General features: G+C 39.0%; 2 protein-coding genes across 2 annotated transcripts in view; both read right to left on the reverse strand.

Moving 5' to 3' along the window:
* Positions 1–13,283, reverse strand: part of tnfsf10l (TNF superfamily member 10, like) — a 66,936-nt gene extending 53,653 nt beyond the window's left edge. Inside the window, exon 1 of the mRNA XM_042512437.1 lies at positions 12,721–13,283. Coding sequence (XP_042368371.1) covers positions 12,721–12,969 — 249 coding nt within the window. The 5' untranslated portion in view covers positions 12,970–13,283. The remainder of the gene's footprint in view (positions 1–12,720) is intronic.
* Positions 13,284–21,854: 8,571 nt separating this feature from the next.
* si:dkey-171c9.3 lies at positions 21,855–25,930 on the reverse strand. Its single transcript, XM_042512413.1, has 2 exons — positions 25,896–25,930; positions 21,855–23,622 (listed from the first exon to the last, which is right to left on the reverse strand). Exon 2 carries the CDS (start codon positions 23,614–23,616, stop codon positions 22,756–22,758), a length of 861 nt encoding a protein of 286 aa, XP_042368347.1. The 5' UTR covers positions 23,617–23,622; positions 25,896–25,930; the 3' UTR covers positions 21,855–22,755.
* Between the last annotated feature and the right edge of the window lie 250 nt (positions 25,931–26,180).

The raw sequence follows: 26,180 nt of genomic DNA on the forward strand, positions 1-26,180 counted from the left end.
AGAGATGATAATTTGGTAGCGATTAGACGACAGTGGAGGAAAGAGTTCACTGGTTGTTTAATTGGTACAGAAATGAAAGCTGACAGGGGGACAGGAGGGTCTTGTTACTGAGAGTTCAGAGTCGAAATACTGATATCTGTGTGTGTGTGTGTGTGTCTGTGTGTGTGTGTATTTGAGAGAGGAAATCATTGGAGTAGACAGACTTTCAGCTGACACTAACAAGACCTCCTTCTTTTGCCAGGACAGACGTAAGCCCATTCCCAGGGTTAGATCATGGTAGACCAACTTTGAACTTTCTGTGCAATCATCCACTGGCTTATCAGGTAACACACACACACACAGACACACAAGTTCATGCATAGACAAACGTCTTTTTAAGACACAGCCATGCATGACAATACAAAGCATATAAATTTAATTTTCGTTGAGTCCATTATAGTTTCTCACCTTTGTGATGGACTATTGGTTACACACTGGTTTGCCAATATAATTATGACCTAATTATCCCTCGCCACTGCCAAAGTTTTATACAGTCAAATCACTTTCCAGGACATTCTTAATAACTTGTCATAATATGCCGTTTGACTTGAGGAGGTGTATTCAAGAGTTCTCACTTTCCTTTGTCGTTCAAAGCTTTTTGAAACACAACTGACGCCATAAGATCTCAACTAAGTTTGAAATTTAATCGCCGGCTGTTGCGACTACAGCTCTTCATTGATACGAAGTTGTTTGGTCTACAATGTCATAACAGCTAAAAATCACTTAAGCCCAAAATTATTTCTTTTGTTTTTATTGACCAAAGGTCCAAAATCCAGAGATGGAGCCCTGTGGTTTGCTTACTCATAGTGCGGTATTGCAATGTCTCGGTTATTGTGACAGCCGTACCCTGGATTGAGGCATTCAATTTTTCCAGGTTTTATGATATGTATGAGAAGTGCATGTTAAATACATCAGGTGTGTTGTCATGGAGCTGCCAAATCTGTAGGAATTTCATTAGACTTTGGTGGAGAGTTTTTAATCTATTTCAGTATCCTATGAAAAATATGTACTGTAACTTTTTGGCTTTTGGTCTTCAATAAAACTTGTAAAGCCTGTAAAAAAATCAGTAATTTCCCTTTTAAATATCCTCACCAACCCCCCGATCACTCTCTCGTCACCCCCACCAGACTTATGGTTTAGCTGCGGTTGGGCTGGACATGTTCCAACAGGGCAAAACAGCGTCTTTTTCCGCCTCTCCTTTGATACGATTCATGTATAGAAAGTATGGAAAGGATTCGGTTTCCAAATGATAGGAGCCATATGGGGCCCTTACATGTGGAGATCGGAAATTAGGAAAGATGGATGGAGGTGAAGAAGGACATTTCGCTGTAGGAGGTCAGTGTGTAGCAGAACTTTCATTCTCCAATTTATATACATTATGACTTAAACCATCTGCTTCGCAGTAACAGCCTACATTATGAAAATGTTTCTGGAGCCTTTTATTTATCCATTCTGCAGAGAAACGGGCATCGTTTTTTTGATTAGCAGACCTCATAAAAGCGTCAGAGTCTGTATCATTTAACAAACACATTCTAAAAACAAATTGGACTCTTATGCAGTGCCAGCAAACCCAGTTTAAGGTATATAAGGACCACATTGTTGGTCGTTTCTGACTTTGGAGGAGGTATTATATAAATATTGAATTCATTTCATCATATTTTTGGCAAAGTTGTCAGACTGATACATGTATTGTAAGGCTGATACAATACATGCAGAAGGCATGAGTGAATTTAAGTTATTTCTACTTACAGTGGTTTTATGTACAGCTTAACATTTTCCTTTGTTGCCTTTTCTTTCCTCCTTTTCATGTCTCATTGTTAAACATATTCTTAATTTTTCTTTGACCTTTCTAGAGCTGAAATAACTAGTCTATTGTCTTTTTAATTGATCCACAAAATTTATCTTCAAGAACTTTGATAATTGACCAATCAGTAAAGTATTTTTAAGCAAGAATAGCACATATTTACTGGTTTTGGCCTTTCAAATGGTAATATTTTCTCCGTTTTTTGTTTTTTGTGATAGTAAATTTAATTTCTTTCAGTTTTGGAATGTTGTTCTGACAAACATAAGACATTTTAAAGGTGTCACTAAGGGCTCTTAGAACGTAACCACTATTTTGCCAGGTTATATCAACCAAGCAAGTAATTGATTACATGATAAAACACAAACGTGAAGTTTCCGATAATGTCTTGAATTGCTATTATTTTGGCCAATATAAATGAAATTTTCATTATATCCCATGCTGGGATTAGAGCTCCATTTTTTTCCTTTTAATATTTTTTATGTTCATAAAAAAGATTAAAGATATAGGTATTACTTTTGTATCTCTTTTATCAGAAAAAGAAAAAGCCAATAGTTCCCAAACAGAAAATATCAAAGCCTTCACAAAGTTGATATACAGTACATTAAATCACTGTGTGTCATCAGCCAGAGATGGTGATTGACAAAACTGATATGAATTGTAGAACACCGAAATCCTGCTGAATCAGCAGTCTACATGCCATGAAGATATAAAAACTGAAAACATGTTATTGCTTCCAGGTGTGCAGATGGTTTAGTAGCACTGGTATCAGTTACCAGATGTAGCAAAGGTCTATTAGTGCCTGAAAATCGTAAGAACAGACTTTATCAGCCCTTTATAGCCATATTGACTGAATAAACAAAGTGATAACACACACAGCACCAGCTGTTGGTGCGCTTGCGCGCGCACACACACACACACACACACACACACACACACACACACACACACACACACACACACACACACTACAGCTGTAGCCACATCCTAATGAGCATTCCAACATGGGAACATAAATATCCTGTTTTCACATGTAAAGCTGTTAAACCAAGGTCGTGTGTGTGTGTGTGTGTGTGGTGTGTGTGTGTGTGTGTGTGTCTGTGTGTGTCTGTGTGTGTTGAGCGTATCTTTACTCCCATCAGATGACATAATGTACAGCAGCAGACTCCTCTTCTGCTCACTTTGAATGTACGAATGATCTCTCTCTTTCTTGTGGCTTTCCATCTTTCATGTCTTTCAGCTTCACTCCAATGATCTATGAGGCTTTTGAGACCTTTTGTATTTTACAGTTTTTGGTAGTCGCAGTGAAGTGAAGGGTTTAGTTTACGGAGGAAAGTTTGGAAGCAAAGATGATAAGCAAAAGTTCACTGATATGGCTAAAACACAAAACCGGCACATTTTTAGAGCACAATTACTTTTAATGTCTTTTTCATTAAAGTTTTAGGTTTTTGTTGACCTCTGAATGCCTGAGTTGTCCGTAATGATAACTTCGAAGTAAGTTATTGTTTCTACTTTGGTGTTTGGTGCGGCTGTGTTTAAAATTACTTCCAATTTAAAATCACAAGGAAAGATATATTGCTAAAAATAAGAGTGCCATTTTAAAACATTGCTGTTACTGGTTTGCCTTCTTGCCAAGAATAAAAAAGATTAATACTCAGATGTCTGCGCAATGAATATGAAACTGTCATCAGTGTTAGCTTAGCATAACATAAACGATTGAACCAATCATAAACAGCTAGCCGGCCCATTTCCAAAGGTAACAAAATCCATCTACTCTAAAACTCAGTAACTAACATGTTATATATTATATAGTGTTAAGTTATGCTTTGCTAAACTGCTTATATTCTTGACTTTCCCTCAAGCTGCACTTTTTTTTAATCTTAGAATATGAACACAATTTTGTATAACATGCTGTATATATTCTGTATCTTCTTGTTCTGTCAAAATATTATTCAATAACTTTTGGAACTTGACTACAATTAAAAATATATGTTTAAACTCTGCTCAGCTTCACAATATGAGTTTATAAAGAAGGAGTCATAGAAGAGGCCAAGATGCTAAAATCTCTGCCCCACCTCTGATTTACTCTTTAAAGGGGCACTTAATTTTACCTATCTTAGTAGAGAGCATTCAGATGTTTGAAAAAATACAAATAAATCCAGTTTAGGCATTTAAAGTCCAATTAAAAATCCTTATCTCTATATATCATCATCACTTCCTGCCGTCCCCCTTCTCGTGCCCACTTACTCCTCTTCCCTCTCTTTCCTCTGATCCATGCCTTCCTTTTCATCCTCATCCAAATGACCTGGCCATGAAAACACTGAGCACGCATGCAGGTCCGTGCAAAGACACTACTGTGTCTCATGTGTCTTGCAATACACGTGTGTGTGTGTGCCTGTGAGTATAACCTGACCATCAAAGCATATATCAAGTGAAACAGAACTTTCTTTTAGCAGGAAATCGAATCCTGTTTCTTTTTATCGGTTCAAAAATGACATGTATCATGAATGATCATGGCTAAGACTAACAGAGAGCCCCAATGCTTGACCGAAAAAAGGGCCAGAACTTGTGTGTGCACTCGCCAACCTGTCAGTTATTCTGAAATTACTCAGTTGACGTCATTTTGGCCCTGTCATCTTCACTGAGTCATGAAGACACGGTTGCAGAAAAAAAAGCAAGGCCAAATCTGTCTTTCACCTCCTTCCATTACCATATGTGCGTTTATAATAATGCACATTCAGGATGCTTGTTTTCTCTGTCTTTTGTGTGTGTTACACCATTATAAACACATCACGTAACTCTGGAGACGTGCCCAAGGCCTGTTTAGATGCACGGAGCACACACACACACACACACACACACACACACACACACACACACACGTACTGCCAAAGAATCACTTAACGTCTCAACTCTTGCCTCGTAAAAGAAAAAAGAACTGCTTGTGTCACTCCTGAAAAATTTGTCCGTCCCCCCCCTCGAGCCCTAAAACTGACTGTAACTCGATTCTCCGACGTGGACTTGAACCATAACACACAGAGACTGCAGGGGGGCCGGAGAGAGAGAGAGAGAAGGTGTGATAGACTGAGAGTTGGGGAAAATTGTATATTTTGGCAGTGGAATCTAGTGTAGGAGGTTTATATTAATGTATTAGTTAGATATGGATTAAATCTAAATATTTGCAGTGCAGGATTTGATTGGTTTGTGACGCTGAACATGTGTCTGAGTGTGCACCTGTGTGTGCGTGTGTGTGTGTTTTTGTTTGTGTGAAGGAGGTCAAAGGTCAAATTTATCTCTCACACACACACACACACACACACACATAGAAAAACACACTTGCCCACTCAATGACACCAAACCCCCACTAACTTTCACATGTTGCATGATCCCTCTCAAAACACATCACTCATACACACAACCATTGACTCTCTAATGGTGACCTTCTCCCATAAAACCTGATCCAGTCTGAAACACTGCAATACATATACAGCAACTGCGCTATACTGCTCTATACTGCGCTGTAGGAGGGAGCGTCGAAAATGTCTTGGCAACAACAGCTGCGGCCACACAAGGAGGCCGGGCAGTGTGAATGGAAACTATGTGAAACTATTTTAGGATCTTAACCTGTGTGTGTGTGTGTCCATGTTTGTTAGTAAAGTGTAGCGGGAAGCTTTTAGCAGGTGCCGGCCAAATCTCGTTTTCACTTCCCCTCAAATGATGTTATGTCAAGTAGATTCAGTGGCAGAAGGAAACACGTAGACATCAAACCAGGAAAGCTAAGATTATGTAACGCCAACTCTACAATTTAAGAAATATGTGGCCTTGTGGTTAAGACGTGTACCAGATAACCGCAGTGTTTAATTTTGGCTGAGAAAAATCTTACTGCTCTCTCTCTTTCCTCGTGATTTCTTTCTGGCTCTTCCTCGGGCACTATCTTTATTTGCATTGATTACATCTTTGTGACATTTTCAGCATGTATACGGATTATTTTTCTACTTTCAACTGTCAAATCAATTTATGTAAGAAATAGAGAGAAAACTGAGGAAAGACAAGGATCCACAGCTGGAATTGAATCTGTGTAGGTGCGATTACAAGGCCTTTGATTACCTGGAATTAGTTTTTATCAAATGTCGTCTGGAAAGACAAGTGGAACTGTACAAGTGTCTGCTGCATCTGTGGCTACATATAAAGATTATTTTGTTATAAGTGAAAGGTCCAGTGTGTAGGGTTTATTAGCAGCAATTGAATATAATCATAACTATGTTTTCATGATCGGATTATCACCTTAAACTAAGTATTGTTGTGTTTTTGTTACCTTCAAATGAGCCCATTATGTCTACATACTGAGCAGGTCCTCCTCCACGGAGTCCACCAGGTTGTTTCTACAGCAACCCAGAAAAGACAATCACCTTTTACACTGCCTGTTCAAGGTGGGAAAGTCCCTTGTCCTCTTATTGTCCCTTGTCGTTCTTTATTAAAGGCACGATTGTGGAAAGGGGGAACAGCAGAGGTAGTAACAGCGCCAAATTTGACATCCGTGTAAACCAGACAACCAGCAGAACAGGACCATGGGCAGGATGGGTATGACATTTTCATGGCATTTTGTTGTGTGCACCTCACCCCAGAGAGGTTTAAAAAAGCAGATAGCTGCAGTTAGCATCTTACTCAAAGAAGAAGAACAGCAGCTGAAAATGTCCGTGAATTGGGGAGACAATGTCTATAACATTTCAAGCAAAGTCTGTAGTTTTAAGTCATTAAGTTAATACGTTTAAGTATTGAGTCAAATAAGTATTTCACCCTTGCTGCTTTAACAAAGTCCTGGTATTGAATAAGATCATTTTTAGGCACCTTGTAGGAGACATTAGGTGTTTTTCCAGCTTTGAGATTTACATTTAGCTCATCTGGTCTGAAGAGGGGCAAAAGTATCAAGAACATTAGTGCAGGTTGTATAACTGATGTGACCAATTTCTCAGCACTCAGGTGTGGAGGAGATTTTAGGGAGCAAGTACAGGAAGCAGATGCATAAGCTGTTGCCGAAAAGCTTTCAAAGTGTAATGATATGGTTGTCAAATATCTGATGCCCTTCAAAGGGTGCTAAATCACCCTGATTATCTTATCTACCTCTTCAAGGACCTAATCCAGCCTAAATATCTGACTCTGATTATGGACTTTAAGCCGTCTTTTGTAGGGCTCTTTGTCAACCTGGCAAATTTCAATAGTTTGAGGATTTTCCTCATCTGTCTAAGCTTTTAAGGTCATCTGGTCATCACATAGATAACAGCACAGGATCATACATATAAAAACACACACTTATATCACACAAACAGAGAAAGACAAGAAAAAGAAATGACATTTTAGGGGCTAAACAGACCACACACATCTACACACTCTAACAAACATCCACAAGCTCAAACTTCTGTGTGAATCAGACCACACACACACACACACACACACACACACACACACACACACACACACACACACACATTGTGTAGTGTATTGTTGCATTTAAGGGTGAGTCAGAGCCTATCAGTGAACCCAAACAATAATAAAGTGGACCAGTGAAGTGTAAGGAATGGAATGCCAACCACACACATGCACACGCGCGCGCGCGCGTGCGCACACACACACACACACACACACACACACACACACACACACCGCAGAAAATCCCCCAAATTTCACACAAATCAGCAAAATGCCCTGAAAACCAAAAATGTGTTAGTTGCACATGCTAATGTACATCCATACAAACCACTACACATTAAAGCCTGTGCTACAAACACACACACAACACACACAAATATGTGGCCTTGCATGACTTAATGTGTTCTTGTCTTGCCAGCAAACATCAAAGGCCTGATTATGGTTTTAAAAAATAAAAATAAAATAAAATACTGGAACTGTTACAGTCTTGAGGCTCATATGATGAAGGAAGGAAGTCATAAAACATGAAACGAAATTATTAACGGAAATTAATCAAGTGTTTATGCAGATAAAAGATGCAACATTAAAAAAAAATACTGGAACTGCAATTTAAACAAAGCTAATAGAAAGTTTTTCTGCAGTGACTATGGCCTCTGGCTTTATTTTCTTCTTATTTTCTGTGATTGGGACTATTATGTGAGGTCAGCTCAACTTTATAAAAAGGTAGCGACTAAGTGGCAGACTGTTAACAGCAGGCATCCAAGAGGAACAACATAGAAAAAAAAGCAAATTTGGTGTGGCGAAACACCAAACGAGGGTGAATCTGGGGTTGACTTTTACTTTCACTTCCATTCATTAGCATTTTTACAAACAGTAAATCCTGCATATCATACCTTAAGTTCATTATTCAGTAGCTCATTTCAGTGTGATTCACCAAATTGATTTATTTCTTCCTTTAAGAAATGCCTGTATGTTTCAAACTCCAAATTGTCTGACATTCACTGATGAAGACAATACACACTTTTAAAATATATTTATGTATAAAGTGAAAAACAGGTTTGCATTGAGGGCTTCATCTAGCAGAAAGGGAGACAAAACCAGCAGAGGACAGAGACCCATGAGGCAGGGAGCCTCTGTTTACACGAGTGCATGTGTTTGTTTGTGTGTGAATGCCGGAGCACTGAGGCAACACCGGAGCATTCGTCATTGTGCTGTGTTCATTGTTGCAAGTATCTTTTGTCTTAACCAGGCTGGCATGGGGTGTAACTGCTGCGATTCAAAGAAGGGCCTGTTTCCAGATTAAAAATAGCCGGCCTTCGCATGAGAACCAGGGGATTCCCCATATGCTGATACATAGCTCCGTGTTTTTCATTTTGGTCTCTGTCCAGTGTCATCTCTAAACTATTCCTTATGTGATTTCCTGCCACCTCCGACGTGTCGAGAAAGACAGACTGGAATCAGAGCTGTAGCCAGGGTTTAGAAATGACTGAGGTCTGGATTTTATTTTTTAAATTGAGCTTATTTACTGCATTTCTGGACCAGCTAAGTTTTGAATTACCTCATTTAATTATTATGAAAACATAAACATAAACAAACATAAAAACATAAAAAAAGCAATACAAAAACAAAAAATAGAACACTTGATTGGCTTTATGGCTCTCAAGTCTTAATTATTATGTATTTATATATTAGCTGTGCACACTTAAAACCCTCCATACATGGTGAAGCTATTTCAAGGTACAAATTTAGGACCTTTACTTTGAAAAGATAAAGTGAAAAAGCTTTACTTTGTTTTAGTATGTAGTCAGAGATGTCCTCAGCTCAAATGTATCAGTCATTTTGAGGAACTATTTGATATTATAATTAGCAGCAAAATTAAAAAATGAAGACATTTCCCTCAAATTTTCATGGTACTTTCTTCTTCACTTAGGACGTAGGCAATATGTTATATATTCCTTTTTAATATTATCTAATTAATCTTACTTCGACATATGTGTTTTGTATATACCCTTAACTTTGCCAAAACCATAACAAGCTTTCTCCCATGCGAATTTCTGTTACGATCTCACTGCCAAAAAAATCACATAGGCCAACTGTAGCTTACATCCCATACTGAAGTTTAACTTGAGGCGGTGCCCTCTAGTAGTCATAGTAATTATTACAGCAGCAGAGAGGGAACTGAAGTGAAAAGGCGACATAGTCTGCACAATTATCAAAGAAGCCCTTTTTGATGGATGGGTCAAACAAACACAGGACTTTCTCCCAGGAGACCAGTGTTCGTGTCACAAAGCCGATGAAACCTTCCTCTAATGATATTGTAGCCTAGTATGACAGCATCTATGGTATGCAAAGCTTGTGAGGTATATTAGTGAAAAGAACTTACTTAATACCAAACCATGATTCTTTTCCTAAACCTAACCAGATGGTGTTGGGCCAGAACTGCAACTGTTTCAAACTGTTAAGGACATGTTTAAAACTGGGACGGTTAGAATGGTATAATATGCTGACTTGGGTTCTGGTCATATAAGTGATTTTGGAAATCAACCTATTGTAGTTGGGTATTGTATAATACCCGTTGCCAGGTCTGTCATTTGTTGCTTTGGATAGGTTTAGGAAAGAGGAGTTAGAGTGGTTTACGTTTAGGGTACGAATGTAAGGACAAGCCAGTCAGATAGAGTAGGGCCTTCACCATCCTAGGAAAATAATTTTACCTCCTTGTCAGCTCGGCCTTGGCTGTTTGTCAACACGATTTTCAAACTGTAAATTTGATTTTAACTCACTCATAAATGTACAGCCAATTTTCTATCCATAAAGTATATTAAGATGTTTCTACAGCTGACCTTACTCATACAGAGTTGTTGCTTTTACGCCAGTAAGAGAATTGGAAGCAGACACAGGAGATCTGTCTTTATATCATGTTCCTCTCATGGCAGGAAGACCATAAACCGGAGAGATTAATAGTATTAAAATGTGTATAAAAATGAGAAAGTACAGGGAGTTCTGAAACAAAAGGCCAATGCAGTAATGCATGATTTACATTAAGTTTTAATTTTCTTTCTACATCCACATATTCCTCTGATAAACCAATACAGATATGTTACTTTTGCACAACTTTAAACAAACACAGATACGTTTATTAATAGAAAATAACATATTTCAGCTATATCTAGATATTTAAGATAGTGTGTCATATACATTATATATCAGTATTTCGCCCGGCGGGGGATTCCCCGTCTTTTAAACAAGATACACAAAGCATCCAGAACTTTTTGACAACCACAATAATGCATCTGCATTGGCATTTTTCATGATTAAAACTAATATGGCAATAGGCAGAAGACACATTGATTGTTTCCACTTGATCCTCCTGTAATTAAATGTATGCTGGCTCACCAGAAAGTCACAGTTTTAATCTTTTAAATTTATAAATGCTTGTCCATCAAACTTATTGTCTTGTCTACATTTAAACATGAATAGTTCAAATACCTGTTTTGAATGAAAACTAGCAGCAAAAGCATTAAGAAAAACTCATATATCATTTTTCTTCCTCATTCCCCAGAGGAAATTTGAGAGAAAATTAGTCTTTTTTCCACCACCACACAATCCAGGAAAGTCTGTCAGAGAGATGCTCAGATTTTCACTCTCATGCAGAGAAGCACAGTACGCCACCGAAGCCGGTTTCCTCTCTCTGTGAGTTGCATTACAGTTTAAACTGGCCTCTTGCTGGGCTTCAGACACCATCAGGCCCATTCATCAGTCTCATACTTCATCCCAGCAGATTCCTCAAAAGACCAATATATATATTTCTTGTGAGGTGTATCAGAAACCATATGCAACACATCTTGCCATTGACCTCACCTGAGCATTAAACAGTATGTGAGCCTTTCAGTCATAAGGTATCAGACAGGCGGTACCTTGATACCAAATCCATAACAGATAGAGAAGATGTGACAGTGGATCTCAGCTGTTTTCTGCCTCCCTATGCTGAAACCAGGTTTGAGTGAGTTCAGAACAGGGCTCCAGTTGATTCTTAAGAAGTCTTTAAATGCATTGAATTTATTAATCAAGAAATAAGATCTTAATTGGTACCTAAAATGTCTTAAATCTATTAAAAGTACTAAAAATGCTATGATGGGAATTAGGATTTCAATTGATTTCTTCTGAAAATTATTTTAAAAAATTGGGTTGTTAATGTACCAAATACCTCTTGCATTAAGGTCACATGGATCAGGATAGTGGAACAATAAGGAGAAGTGGAAATTCAACAAACAAATGGCTATTTAATCAAGATTTTACAGCATGGCTAGAATCAGTACAAGTCAATGCATAGGAGGCTTGGGGTGTTTTGAGGAATTAAGGCAGAGGAATAGCACATGCAGAGTGAGAAATACAAAATCACCAACAAATCTCAGATTTTTCTGAATTCTGTTCTGCCCTTTTCTGCACCACAATATGAAAAAGTAATGTTTTATTCGACAATTAATATTTTGGCAAAATTTACCCCCACCCCTAAGTATCCAATGTTGGTTCATGTTTGTTTTCTCCAATTAGTTATTGTAAAAGTGGTCTAAAATTTTATTCTGAATGGCATTTAAAAGTCTTAACTTGCCTTAACACTTTAGGAACTCTGTCAGAAAAGCTTTGAAAATATTTAACTAGTCATTGTGTACTTCCCCCTGCTGAGACTCACTAAACAACATCACAATGACAACACCTGAGTTTCTGGTTCATGCATATCTGCAGCAGCAGACTAATAACCGCTACCTCAAAGATAACTCTTGTCAGTTTACACTAATTGCAGTGACAGCAGCTCTAATGGATTCAGAAAACTGCAGCAAAGGACGCTTGCCCTTAAAATTGCAAGAATATTAGATATTTAAAATACTTTTATGCCTTTAAAGGAGACCTACAGGCACACTACAGTAGTATTATCTGAGGGCAATGTGATTATTTCAGGGGATAAAGTGGCTTAAATGAAACCCCAGTGGGGTTTGCCCACCTTCATCACTGACCTGCATATTTCACCTCTGCTCACAACATCTGTAACCCACTTAAAAGCAATCTACAGCCTGCCTTCTGCCTTCCCCAAATGGCTACAATATGCCCCTTTTACCATGCAATTTAACCCGTTTAGTTCGGTCAGCTTAGACAGACAGACAGACTGCTCATTCCCTCTCGATTGCTTGTAAAATTCCGGATTGCATTGTTTAACAAGTCCAGTCAGGCAATGCTGTTTTCCAAGTCTGAGAGCGGGGGCGAACTGCAGCAGACCTTTCAGAAATGATTTACAATCAAATTATGTTGCAGTTTTTCAGCATTTTTTAGCATCAGTATCATAGTAAAAGTACATTTCTGACAATCAGCGGCAAGTTTGATGTACAATTTCTGTGCGCAACAGTTGATTTGCTGCATTCTGTGCAAGATATAAACAGTAAGTGGTAAGCAGCCCTTACCTGCGATATGGACATGTTCAGGTAGAGAAAGAGCCCCGTGGTGGAGGCGATCTGCAGCACCACCACCACGATCACCACCATGGCCACCCACATCTTGGATGGCGCTTCCCGGCGCCTCGTCCCGCTCGGCCCGCCGGCCGGGACCATCATGTAGGAGGTGGACTCGCTGCTCACCGATCTGAAATAATCCTGGTGCTGCTGCTGTGCGCTCGGAGTGGCCATGGCATTCCCGACGCATGAGCAGACCATAAAATAACCAAGGGAACTGCAAAACAACAACAAATCTCCACAGACTGGAACCGAAAATTGGAGCAAAATTAGATCTCCGTGCGTCCAATGGAGCCAATAGAGCTTTTCATGCCAGAGCTTAACGGGAGAAGCGAGGGCAGAGAAAGTTTGGGTCTCTTCAGGTCTGTTCAGCGTGCAGCTGCTGCGTTAAGAGGAACTGGAGTTGCTGGAGGAGCCAGCTGTGGACTGGTGGGCTGCAACCGGGAGAGAGCAGCAAAGAGGGGGCTGGCTTAACCTTTTCATCACCCTGGAGCTGCGGAGGAATGCTCTCTCTCTTTCTTTTTCTTTCTTTCTCTCTCTCTCTCTCTCTCACGCGCGCTCTCTCTCTCGCGCGCGCACACTTCTCTCGCGCTCTCTCACGCGCACGCTTTCAGTCTCACTGGTGCTTTCTAGGCATGGAACATGAAGTCCTATCAGAATAAACAATAGTAGATGGACATGTTCAGCATCATTTACAGCACTGCTCATTATTTGCCCACATTTGCTTTGAAAGTGATTAAATTGATAAATGTTGCAAGTGAGATCTCACAATTTATATACTTTTTTGGGAAAAAAAGGTGAATGTGTCACCTCTGTCACTGCAGAATAGAAAGTTTGGCCAACCTGTTTCTATAGAGACTGCCCGCTTTAAAATCAGCTCACCACAAGTATTTGATGCATTTATATAGATTCTGTTTAAAGTGAGGTTTTCATATTTTGTTAATTCTATATTTTATGATATTTTTATTCTTTTGAGATATTTTGGTTAGGCTGAGTTGACTGGTTTTTGTCCTGAGTGTTAGTTTCGGGATGAGTTGGCAGAGGGCGCTCTCCCTTTGTTTGAGTCTTGTCACTTCAGGAGTTTGGGTGAAGTAATGCTGAAAAGCTATGTAAAATGAATCAGCAAAAGGTTATTGATGAATTGTTTGAGTCATTTCTTTAAGTAGACATGACACAAATGCATTTCATTTTTTTATGCATTTTCCACATTATTTTGTATCACTTAATAACAAAAGTTCACAGAGCCATGTTTAGTTGGTACTTTTGTAGTTACGTAAATAAATAAAAATATTAATAAAAAATCAACAAAAAAAATGGCAGGGCTACATTTTCCACTTCTTACAAATGTTCTCAAATTTAATTTTCAAATCCTTTATTTAGAAGGTTACTCTTTCTATTGCAAAGACTTCATAAGTAATACCCGTTCGCTATGGATGAGGTGTTTCTTTTTTATTCATTTTAGAAACTACATGCAATATTCCAAAGATGTATTTTGTTTCAATATTTGTAGATGTCAGAAGTGTTCATCCCACTTAAATGTAACTTTGTCCCAAATTTTGTGTAAATCTAATGCCAAAAAGTATTTATTTTTGGACAGGCACAAAACAAGTGGTGGTTTTGACTTCCAGAGAGCCACAATTCCTCCAGCAGCTGGCAAAGCCTGAGTGGTGGCACTTCTTTTAGCCTGTTAAATGTGAATATTTCTTTTCTTAGTACTAATAATAAATACATTTGTGTTTTGGACTGGTGGTCCGGCAAAACAAGCAATTTTAAAAGTTTTCTCACATTTTACATAAACTATAGACTATAATTGCCATTTGCTGCAGCACTCGATTAAATCGTTTTATTTTATGATTTGATTTTTTTAACCCCCTCTCTTACTGTTTATGTTCTTTGAGCTGCTCCCTCCAGCGTTTCTCTGCATGTCTGTGATCTATTTTATAGCTCTCTGAGAGCAAATATTTGCCCAACACCCTCCAGTTTCTCTTTGTTAAACAAGTGTAGCTGCAATCAAATATTTAATATTAGTTTCACATTCCCAAAACATTGCAAGGCTGCACACACAAGCCACTGACTTTATTGTTAGTAGGTGAGATAAAAGCTCACGCAGAGATGACAACATCTTCGATTTCATTGCAGCAGACAGCATAATGCTGTCTACCCTGTAAATCCTCCTTCCTGTTTTAAATCACCATAAGACAGAGCTACAAGCATTTGCTTTATCACCTTGGCTCGTCTTTGAACACAAATTCAGATTTTCCCAGACAGACTGTGTTTGCAGTTCAGCTTGACACCAGGAGTTCCCAAATGTTTTTAAAACACGGCATCCCCTCAAAGGAATGTTAGGGCATCAAAAGCTATAAATATGATATATGGTATATTATTTCAATAAAAAAGTTAAATAATATAGGCAGTAACTCAGAATAAAAGCCAACAGGTGCTCTGCAGATTTACAGATTAAAGGGATACTTATTTTCAACCAGGTGTGTGTCACCTGGATGTGCGGAGGCACCCCACCTGCTAAAACTGAAATCCGCCGGATGATGCAGCAGTCCAGCAGATCTTTGCTCACAGCAGGAAGTCTGGCGCTGCAAGCATTAGTCTGCACACACTCCCCACACCTCGTGAACAAACAGGTGGTTAAAATCAGCATCCTATTCATTTAAAAAAAAAAACTTTTTTCACACTTTTCTTTCGTTTTTTTTTTTTTAAATTACAGTGAGCTTATACTGTATAACCCTTTAAAACCCGAAGCAACATCACTTTTTTGTGCTGCTCTCAGAAGCCATTCACATTTATTTAAACCTTTGAAGCAAATTAAATTCAGGGTACTCTTTCTTGGTCATTTTCTTTTTTAACTTTCTTTTTTGTGTTTTTTGTTTCTTTTTCTTGATCTTTTCTATTGTGTTTACACTAATTTTCAGGTATTTCTGTGTACTTTTTATGATTTCTTGATAACTTTGGGTCATTTCTTCTTTCATTGCTCATTGCCTTCTTCCTATGTTTTTGAAAGAAATTTTGCTTAAGGTGCAGGAGGACAAACAAAACAAAAGTTGTGGACATTTTAATGGGAAATGTGTACTCTGGCTCCGAGTAGTGTTGAGTCAGATTTTTGGTTTTGTTGGTTGGTTTATGTTATTAAAAATTAATGCAATTGGCAGAATAAATGTTGGCATTGTACATTTTTGTACGTAAATGTGTCACTGATATATTAAAAAGTTACATTTCACTTGGTTAATGTTAGGAAAAGTTAATGTTTTGGCTTAAAATATCCAGTTTTGGTAGCACAATCATGTCTGGAACGCCTTGATGTCTCAGTAAAATTAACCACATTTGTTGTTTGTTGGTGTGTAGCTTGGCAGCCATCTCCCCGAGGTGTCACGACATCCACCATGCCCTCCATATCCTAATAACAAGGTCAGCTCATATACATTTAATCAAAATGACACCCATTTAGAAACATTGAAATGATACATATGAAATATGCAATGTCCAAATGTAACATAATGTGTGGTTTACACAATGCAAACTTTTTTCCCTTGGCAACTGAGCTGTAAAAACACACAAACAAACAGTTATGTGATATATCTTGTGGCATCCCTGGCTCGTCCTCAAGGCGCCCTCTGTGAGAACCACTGGTCTAAACAACAGCCTGTCCTTTGTGTCCTTAACATCACCACAAACACTGGAAAGGGCTCTGTGTGTGCCCAGCAGTCAAAGCTGTTTATCAAGGTTGGGAGGCAGACGGTGTCGATGTTAGTCAAACAGCTGTGGACCATCAGAGGGCTGCGAGACTTTTCTCCTGTTCAGACTTTGGTTAGAAGGTTCAAAGACAGTTGGAGCCAAGTCAAAAGAGAGAGGAAAAAAAGAGTCCAATTCAATACCAAGATATTTAGAACTAGAAGGACACTTTGACAGTACAGACCTTTGCCAAGGCCAGTAGTCCAAGTTTCTATGATATGAAAATCTACAAGCTCAACCACAATGTATGTATTTCCAAAACTATCGTTATTATGTCAGACAAGTGCTCCATAACAAATGCTTTCTATATGAAGTCTGAGCAACTACAGGCTATCCCAGGGGATCACTGGAACCTGTGGATGTGGATTGTGATATGAAGACGTCTACAACTGGCTGTGTTTTATTACCACTGAACATTACTATCAATCACTGTGTTTTAAGATATATGGTATTCCACAACTGCCAAATGCTTTATCTCAGTGTTATTGAAAGTGAAAAATAATGCATGTATCCACCCAGTGATTCAGATCTGTTCCAATTTTTTTTCCTTGGTCCATGATACATCCTTCTGCCAAGTTTCATGAAAACTGGGTAGTAGTTTTTCCTAAATCCTGCTGATAAACAAACTGAACCTAAAGCATAACCTCCTTGGCAGAGGTAATATATGATACTTTTTTTAGGTACCAGGTACCTAAAAGGTACATTTTTCTGAAGTAAATTCTACTTGTCCTGAGAATCAGGCACTTTTTGATCCAAGTAAGCCAGTGTGGTCCAGACAGGGTTGGTGCTTGTCAAAAATGGTCCCCACATTAAGATTTGCTCAAGCAAACTCCATTGAAATCCATCTGTTGCTTGCACCAGATGTGAAAGCCATCTGTTCCACCTGACATGCACATACAAATCTAGGTGGCAGAGGGACGCTATGGTCTGCAGGTAATACGGAATAAAATTTGAACTGAAAGAAATATCAAAAACCAGATGGTTTAATCCCCAACAGGTGAAAGAAGAGTCAAATACTTTCCACGTCTACAGAAACGGTTGTTTTGATGGATGTGATGATGTTTTGGTTTTGAAGTGGAATCACTGACGGCAGATTCTGCCATAACCGTGCAAGGTCTTTGTCTAGATGCTATTTCAGCACCTCAAGGTCATAAAAAGCCAAATCTCTGACAAAAGATTGCAAGAGGATGATACTTAGCACCTGCACTGATGTGTGTGGCCAGAAGCTTGTTTGTACAAGTATATATTTAAATCTCTTGTGGTGGGTCACACACATTAACACCCATGTTGCCAATGGTCACGTCTTTCTGGCTTTACGTTTCAGACAGACTTTGTTTCCGTGCTGTAACTATGTCCGTTCCAGCTCAGAGGTGAGACTAGTCTGTCCTCCCCCTACACGATCGGATGTTAGAACGGCGAAGCAGCAGAACGACGTGATATTCCTGCCTTGAACAAGCAGTGTAAATGCGGCTTATGTTTTCATGAACATACTGACGTCCACTGGTCATAACTTGCACATCAACCTAACAACAGCAGTTATCTCAATTATCTACCACAGTTTAGAATATAATTGCTTAAAATGACTTTCACTCACCTGGAAGAAAAAATAAAAGAAGAAATGAGATTGATGGTCCCTTACAAACATGTGTCAGCCAACATATAAACAGTGACCTTTTCCTACAACAGTGTTTGTTCTTTGGTGTTGCAATTTTAATCAGATGCCTGCAGTGCACCATAGGAGCATCGATTTCAGTCCTTAAAATGAGTCAGCTGTTTGCTTTCAGTGCATTTGGGCCTTGGCCACTATTCCAGGGTTACACATTCAGTAGAAGCATAACAACATTTAATCATTGTGCTTTACGCTGAGGGACCAAGGTAGAGAAATAAAGCACAGCCTCTTGTGGCTCATTCCTAAAAGAAGAATGTAGAGGCTGCATTCTCCACTAATCCCACATCTTCCAGATGTATGAATTTAGAGCCAGTGGCCAATGGTACACTCATAAAATAGACAGTGATAACTGACTTGAAATTGTAGTTATATACACTCACGCCAAAGATAGATAGGTAGCAGACCTGGATCGAACAGTAGTTCCAAATGTCTTTTTTAGGCTATTTTATTACACAGAGGAATTTAGGCAAACACACATTCTTCTTTTCTGCCAACGGTTCCCTTCAGATTCAAAACTGGAAGCTGCAACAGGACATTTGTTGAAAGAAGGTCACCACTTTCCCAGACAATCAAAGCACTGGAACCAGCAGTCCTGTAGTTACAGGCCAATTTCTTTAACCTTAAGGCTACTGCTACTCCGAGATCAGGTCAACATAGTATTCTATGAAGACCTTAAAACTTTCAGAGGTTCAGTGTTTGCAAAAGCAACTTAATCCGGACACTATTTTTCAATCAAACTTATTTAGAAAAGAAAATAGAGATGCTACAAATGTTTGCAGTAATGTTAACCAAATACTGATAAAACTTTGTTTCTGCAAAAAAAAAAAAAGGAAAAAAACCCACATATATGAGTTGTGTGCTCCTGGCACAGCAGTGAGGTTCAGTCAAACAAGATGTTGTGGAGAGTTGGTGAAATATGGCTGCAGGGAGCAGTGCTGTCAGGAATGAAGAGAAGAAACGAATTTGCAAAAACTTCAGTGATGCAAGAAATGTTCAAATCCTCCAGAGGAATATTATGAAAGTATTTTGCAATCAAAGGAACTTGAAATTGCTCTTTTATAGGAGCAATGTATGAAAAGATTGCTAAAGTTAAAAGGAGCTCTAGAGCTGTAGTGTATTTCAACTCAGCATCTTTAATTGTTTTTTGGCCTACAGCTTTACTTTTTTGATTCACTCTTATGGCTCATAACGTATTTTGGCAGTTGTTTTTAGCTCTCATAACCCCGCTTGACACTACAAGACCAACACCAAACAGCAGAAGGACAAAGTTAGGTACTAGCTGGTTAACAATAGTGAAATATTTAGCGGCTTAAGAAACAATTGCTCCCCTGGAGGAGTTGTTTAGACCAAAACAGAGATACAAGAGGAATGAAAATTACACTTCCATTCATGTGGTGGCTAAAACTAGCACTTTCATTAAACACTAATGTTGCTACATCTCTTGTGGATACGTTTGTTTTAAGCAAGAGCCGTAATCACCTCTTTAATAATGTCGGGAAAGGGTTGTGACCCAACCTTCCAGGGGTGTCTGGAAATTTTTAAAAAAACTTGACAGCCTTAACTGACCGTTATAGAGCATTTTGAAACAAAAGTCTTAGATCAGGGGTTCCAAAAATTGTGCCATTTTAGAGTTCAAGCATATGATTAAGGGTTACACAGAAAAAGCGCACTCACTATAACTCTTTATGACTTATGATGACCGACTTTTTTATGACCGTTTTTATGGCATTTTATGACATAAAGACTTTTTACATTTTTATCACATACTACACAATGACATTTTTTCATGACAGACCAACGCTACAACAACAATAACTGCATAGAAGTAAATAGCCCACTGTTTCCAACAACTTCGCTGTAAAAACTTTGCAAAATGAAACTTTGTTAAGTGTGTTCACAGTTTGTTTGCTTCCCCCTAGTGGCCAAAAATACCAACACACACACACACACACACACACACACACACACACACACACACACACACACACACATATATGTTTTTGATATATATGCACTCCTCCCACTGGCCGCCTATTGCAACTGCTGCACATTTTCTTTCAGGATAAGTTGTTTGATCTCATCTTAGCTCCTTTGGTGATAAATGCTGTTAACTTAGAAACAGTCTTTACACCTAGGGTGGACACACTAGATTTCTAAATTTAGGAGCAGAGAAAGAGATAAATACCTCTGCCATTTATTTTCTATTATTCTATATGGACCCCCCCCCCCCCCCCCCCCCCCCCCCCCCCGCTCCTCAGTGTGTCATCATGTCTCCTACCTCGGTTTCTCTCTCTTTTCTGGCAGCCACCCACCTAAAAACACAAAAACCATTTCTCCAGATGTGTGCGTGTGTGTGTGTGTGTGTGTGTGTGTGTGTGTGTGTGTGGTGTGTGTGTGTGTGTGTGTGTGTGTGTGTGTGTGTGTGTGTGTGTGTGTCCTCTGACACCACAGCTGTCCACCCAGCACTGTGGCTTATCTGTGTGTGTGACCATGTGTGAGTGTGTCAGTCTGTTGGCGACCCGTGGTGAGAAAACATAATGGTGATCAGCGGTGGGGGTTGAAAGTTCATACTAAGCATTCCATGAACTATAATGTATCACAGCCAAGGGAGTGACGCACTCTGCAGCCAGGTCAGCCTGTGTGTACTGTGCTCTGTTTGTGTCCATAATGTGGCTCATTTTAACGGCTAAGTTCTGCAGCATTTAGCTTCAAAAAACGTTCACGAATTCACAAAGAATGGATCGTAGCTGCTGAAAGCACCATTAATCAGTCGCAGCCACTTTCTGTCTCATATCTAGGTCGAATTCACAGGAAATATTGGGTTATGATAATAATGTGCCACCACGCCTATAAAGTTTTGCAGCTGAGTTCTTTTCCCTTTTTTTTAATGTCTGATTACAAGTATTCATGTGGCGAAGTATAAATGTTGCCTATGCAACACAGAAAGCTTAACAATGATCTGTCCTCATCTGTCAGTGCACTTAAATTACCACCAACTCTCTGAAGATGCTAATAATTTTACTGTAAATGCATGTGGCTATTAGTGCTAATTTTTTTTTCTTTTCTTTTTTTTAGAGAGTGCTTTGGAGGTGCAGCTTTTTTTCAGCTGAGAAGCTTTGGTTGCGTCTGACAAGAAGGGGATGACTGAAATGCTGAATGTGAAACTTCAAAACTTCAGTCCACAAACTAGTGGGTGACGTCATGGTAGCTATGTTCATTATTTCTGCTGTCTATAATTTACCTGCTTTAGAGAGAATTAGAACGAGTTTTTTTTGTCTTATTTGTGATGGTTTTGCTTCCGCAACAGCCACAAAATCCTTTTGTGAATTTGCATGAGAATATTTTAGAATAAAATCTGCAAATCTTTTAGTGTGCACTCGAGTGAGAGAAAAGTACTTTTGTGTTTGCATGTTCCTGCACATATTCAAACACAAGAGAGCAAACATTAGTCAATGAGTAAACCAGGATTATAAAACCATTCTCTTTAGTCTAAGAAGTGTGTGTGTGTGTGTGTGTGTGTGTGTGTGTGTGTGTGTGTGTAATAGATGACTAGGACATAAACACTTTATTCACAACTGCTTGTTCAAGGTTCATATACTTTTCTTTCAGTGAATTGCCGTTTTCTGTCTCTGTTATAAGTGGCAAACTTAAATTCAATATAAGGAGAAAAGCAAGGAAAGAAAAACATTTTTTTTATTATTCTGCAGGATCACATCTCTATTTTGGTTAAGCACCATGGCTCCTTCTTCTCTCGGGTCTGACTTCAGTAAGTGAGTGAGTATGAAAATGAGCCAGAACACAACTTCATCCCAAATGCCACTATTCAGCTCAGTCCAGGGGATAAATGAATCACTGAATCTATAAAGATTTTTAGGTCGATTGCGAGCGGAAATAACCAAATAACTTCCCGGCACCACACTTGTAAAGCGGTGTAGTGCACCATTTACTTGTGGTGGGATATTGATTGTTGAAGCAAAATCAAGACAAATAAAGCAAGTTATTAAAAATGCCAGTAAGAAAAGTAAAGCTTTAACCATTTGTCATTCATATTTATAGAAAAACCACTTCAGTCAGGTTAACCTCACTGACCGCATGCTGAAGATCATTGCTCCTGTGATGCTATCTACAGGACATTTATGGTTTTGCAGTTGGATCCCAGTCAAAATTGCCATCAGAATCATAAGTTTTCCAGCCAATGTACTTTTTATCCATCTTGGACAAAACCCAGTACCTCATTTTCATCATCCAGGATCCAGAATATACAGCTTCCAGCATATATGTGTCATTAAAAGTGCCAGATTTTGTCTGTCTTTTTGTTGGATCTCTGATCAGTTTTTGCAATAAATAGTTAATATTTCACAACCGTACTCATCTGGATAAGCTTTAACTGAACTTTACTGAGGAAGAAACTCAGACTATAGAGCAATATTATTGCAGTAAACCACACCTCAGTGAGAATGTGAGGCGGCAGCAGTCAGCCTGGAGGTAACGTGTGTGGATATCAATATTTTTGTTCTTATGTGTTTGTGCCTAAAAGCCAGTCATCACAAATTTGATCCCACTGATCACATAAAATGCTAGACAAGCATTTTAGCTTCATCGAGGGAGGATGAGATGATGGTTGCAGCCAGTTGGTGAGCCAGTAGATGAAGATCGTCACCCATCTGCTCTCCGTTTTTTTCCTTCAAGACCCAGTCAATGATTTCACATGAAAGAGCCTCTGCAAAAGCCTCCATCTTGGCTCCAATATGAGGTTCAAAATAGTCTCTTGCCAAATCATCTGTGGACAATGAGCGCATCAGATGCTCCATTAACTCCACTTGGGGGTCGCCTCCATCCAAATCGTCCTCTTTGTCCTTTGGGGTTGGTGGAGGAGGTGAAGGCAAGAAAACCTTGGCCAAGCCTCCTTTTAGCTTTCTGGCAAAACTGTGTCTGCTCCTCTCAAGCTCGGGGAAGAGAGGCGTGGTCGGGGGAGCATCTGGGTAGTCGAGGGATCCCACGACTGGGAACCCTGACTGGGACAGAGGTGGAGGACAAGGTTGGGTGTCTTTGGAGGTCTGGATTTCTTTGCCTAGATCTATCTCTGTGGGTCTCTCGCTGTCAGATTCATTCAGAAAAGGCTGAGTTTTTGCCCGTCCACCACCCATCTTTGTCTCAGCTGATCCCTCTTTGTGATCCCCAACATTTTGACCTCTACACACTTCCTTCAGAGCGACCTCAACCACTGCGGAGGCTAACTCTTCAGCCAACATCTCCTGATTCTGATTAAATCTGGATGCCTGGTTGTCCACCTTACGTTCCACCATTTCCATTTGACTTAGTAATGACTGGATTATGTTCTTGGCCATATTTTGGGCAAACTCCTCAAGAACCCCAATGTTTAGGTGACTTCTCTTGAGGCCCTCTGGCACCTTTGTATCTGCGTTTGCTGCCTGCATCGGATCCTGTGAGGACAAAAACAATAATCTTAGTAAAAGTGAAGGAAATATTGCCTTTCCCCGAGCCTATTTTTTTTTTACATCAAGAATATGGTGTAGGCCAGTATAAGCACAGAAAAGAGTCCAAAGATGGTTTGAACCGCTGCCTCAATCCTATAATTAGTTCACTTTTTATTTTTATTAGAATATTGCTTGCCAGCAAGTTCAGTTGAAGCCAGGCTGGACATAAATTTTCCCCCTAAAAGGTGCAGTGTTTTGCTTTTGGTCCTACATTATTTGCCTGTTTCAGATTAGAGAAGATATAGATAAGCTACAAATTGAAGGAATCTAATACTGTATTTATAAGAAATGGCAAAAGAGAGAATAATTAGGGCTGATGTAAAAGTAGAGAAAGAAAACAGTGACAGAACAGAAAGTCCCCTCTTAGATAGAAAGTAAGATTGCAGCCTCCACCACAGTCTGACACCATAAACAGTCAGTCAGCCAGGATGTGACAAGCAGGAAGTCTTCGCTTTTAGATTAGCACAGACAAAAAATGTGCTGGCATCCACAGCAGTAACCTGACATTTTCTCTTAACTTGCATCTGTAGTTAATGGAAATAGAGCGGTGTTTGAAAACTTATATTCCAAGTTGAGAAAATAGAAATGGAGCAAAGCAAATGTTACACGAAAAGTGTTATGTTGTCGATATTTGACGCTTATATGAAAAGATCTGTATTAATTTCAACACAATGGGGGAAAAAAAAAGCTTGGGACAGATACAGGGATGGATTAATTTGGATAATTTGGATAATTTGGATTAATTAAATTGTTATTTCAATGTCACAATAGTTGTATTTACAGCATGGCGGGCTACATTTTCAGTTTAACATTTGCTAGCTAGCTAGCATTAGGTAACAGTAGTTGGCTAACGTAATAGCAGTTAGCACTTGCTAGCAACCTTTTCATTGTTATTTTTTTTTTTGTCTTATAATAGTTGTGAATTTTCGTGTAGCTTGTGGACTAAATGTATCATTTCTCAAATATTAACCACTGAAAATATATATTTCCCCTATTTTAAACCTTACCTTGCTGATGCAGCTAACGTTAGCTTTATTTTTCAGTTCATAAGTAGCCTGTGATGCATTTGAAGTTTTCTGATTGTGGAATTACGTTGGACAGACTGTAAGAAAAACCTCCTCTTTATTACTTTACCACTACTATTACTATATTACAACGGCTGGATTTCAAGGTTAGCATTTCCACCAACATGAAATCAAAATGACACTTTAATTTTAGCCTGAATAATTTGATATATAGGCCCGTGTGATATTAATTTAAAAAAAATTCTCTTAAATCACGTTCAAAGCAATTTTTGAACACACTCCATGTGATAATGTGTCTTTGTCCAAATGCACACACACTCAAGAGGTTTTTTTCCCTCCTAAAGCTCGAATGTCTCTCTGAGCGACACCAAAGATAATTTTACCAAACGATAGTCTCTCAGTGTGCGTTATGAAATTTATAAGATGTGTCACAGTATTATCCTGCCATTACTCATTCAGTGGACCACAGCCTGAATTTTATGTGGCCAGATCCCAGAGAAAAGGACAAGATAGAGAATGAAGCACAGATGTGAAACAAATTACAGCAAAACGAAGAATGTTTTCTCTTGGCAGTCTGACTTGGACACCCTGATGGGCAAAAAAACATTTATAAGATGAGGATGCTAGCCTGTTCTCTGTCCTCTGACAAACTTTCTACATGGTGCTCCCAGTACTAGCACAAAGGCCAGTCAGTGCCTTGCAAAATATAGTTTGAAATGCAATGTTAACCTTTCACTGAAACTGGGTATCTTCCACATTTATTTCCACTGTTTGTGATGAAATCCAACAAGATAGCCTTCTGCAAGCCAGTATTTGCAGTTTTAAAATCCACTTTTACTGATAAATTACCTAAAATATCTTCACAATCCATTATCTTTTGTTTTCCATAAGTTAACCTTTCTTACCCCAAGAAAAACCGGACAGAAAAGACCAGAGACTACAAAAAGCAGATTAAACGAGGATACCCTCTTGGCCATGAGGAGGCAAACAAACTTGCTTTACTTTACTCAACTTAAAGATTTATGAAGTATAGTAGATAAAAAGGGCAGCTCCGGATTTACTGTGATGCCTGGAGAGATGCAGAAGGCATCTCAAGGGCCAGTTGAATAAGATTAAAGCCAGAAGTTACAACAAAATATGAAAACAAGATACAGGAAACATCAAATGGCATACTTGGCCTGTAGACCAGCTTACCGGTTAGTTACAGGGTGATTGTTCACTGCTCTGTGTCTCCGGTACGAATGAGTTCACACGGAAATGGTTTGACAAATGAGTTCAGACGTTTCACCCACATCCTGTGTGTGTGTGTGAGAGAGATAGTGTCTGTGCATGAGTGTTATTTGCAGAATCTCATTCTCAGCTTCTCTAAACTTGTGCAAAATTTAAGCTCTTATGTCTATTTCGCTGCTGCTAGCTCGCCAGGTCAAGGTTTTCAAATGTAAATATCAGTAAACATTGAGGAAAGATGGAAAAGATGGA

This window comes from Plectropomus leopardus, chromosome 23 (assembly GCF_008729295.1).
Source record: "Plectropomus leopardus isolate mb chromosome 23, YSFRI_Pleo_2.0, whole genome shotgun sequence".
NCBI lineage: Eukaryota > Metazoa > Chordata > Actinopteri > Perciformes > Serranidae > Plectropomus > Plectropomus leopardus.

What these genes read in the sequence shown, in the direction of transcription:
- si:dkey-171c9.3 (XM_042512413.1), bottom strand. Translation starts at nt 23,616, where the DNA reads ATGCAGGCAGCAAACGCAGATACAAAGGTGCCAGAGGGCCTCAAGAGA.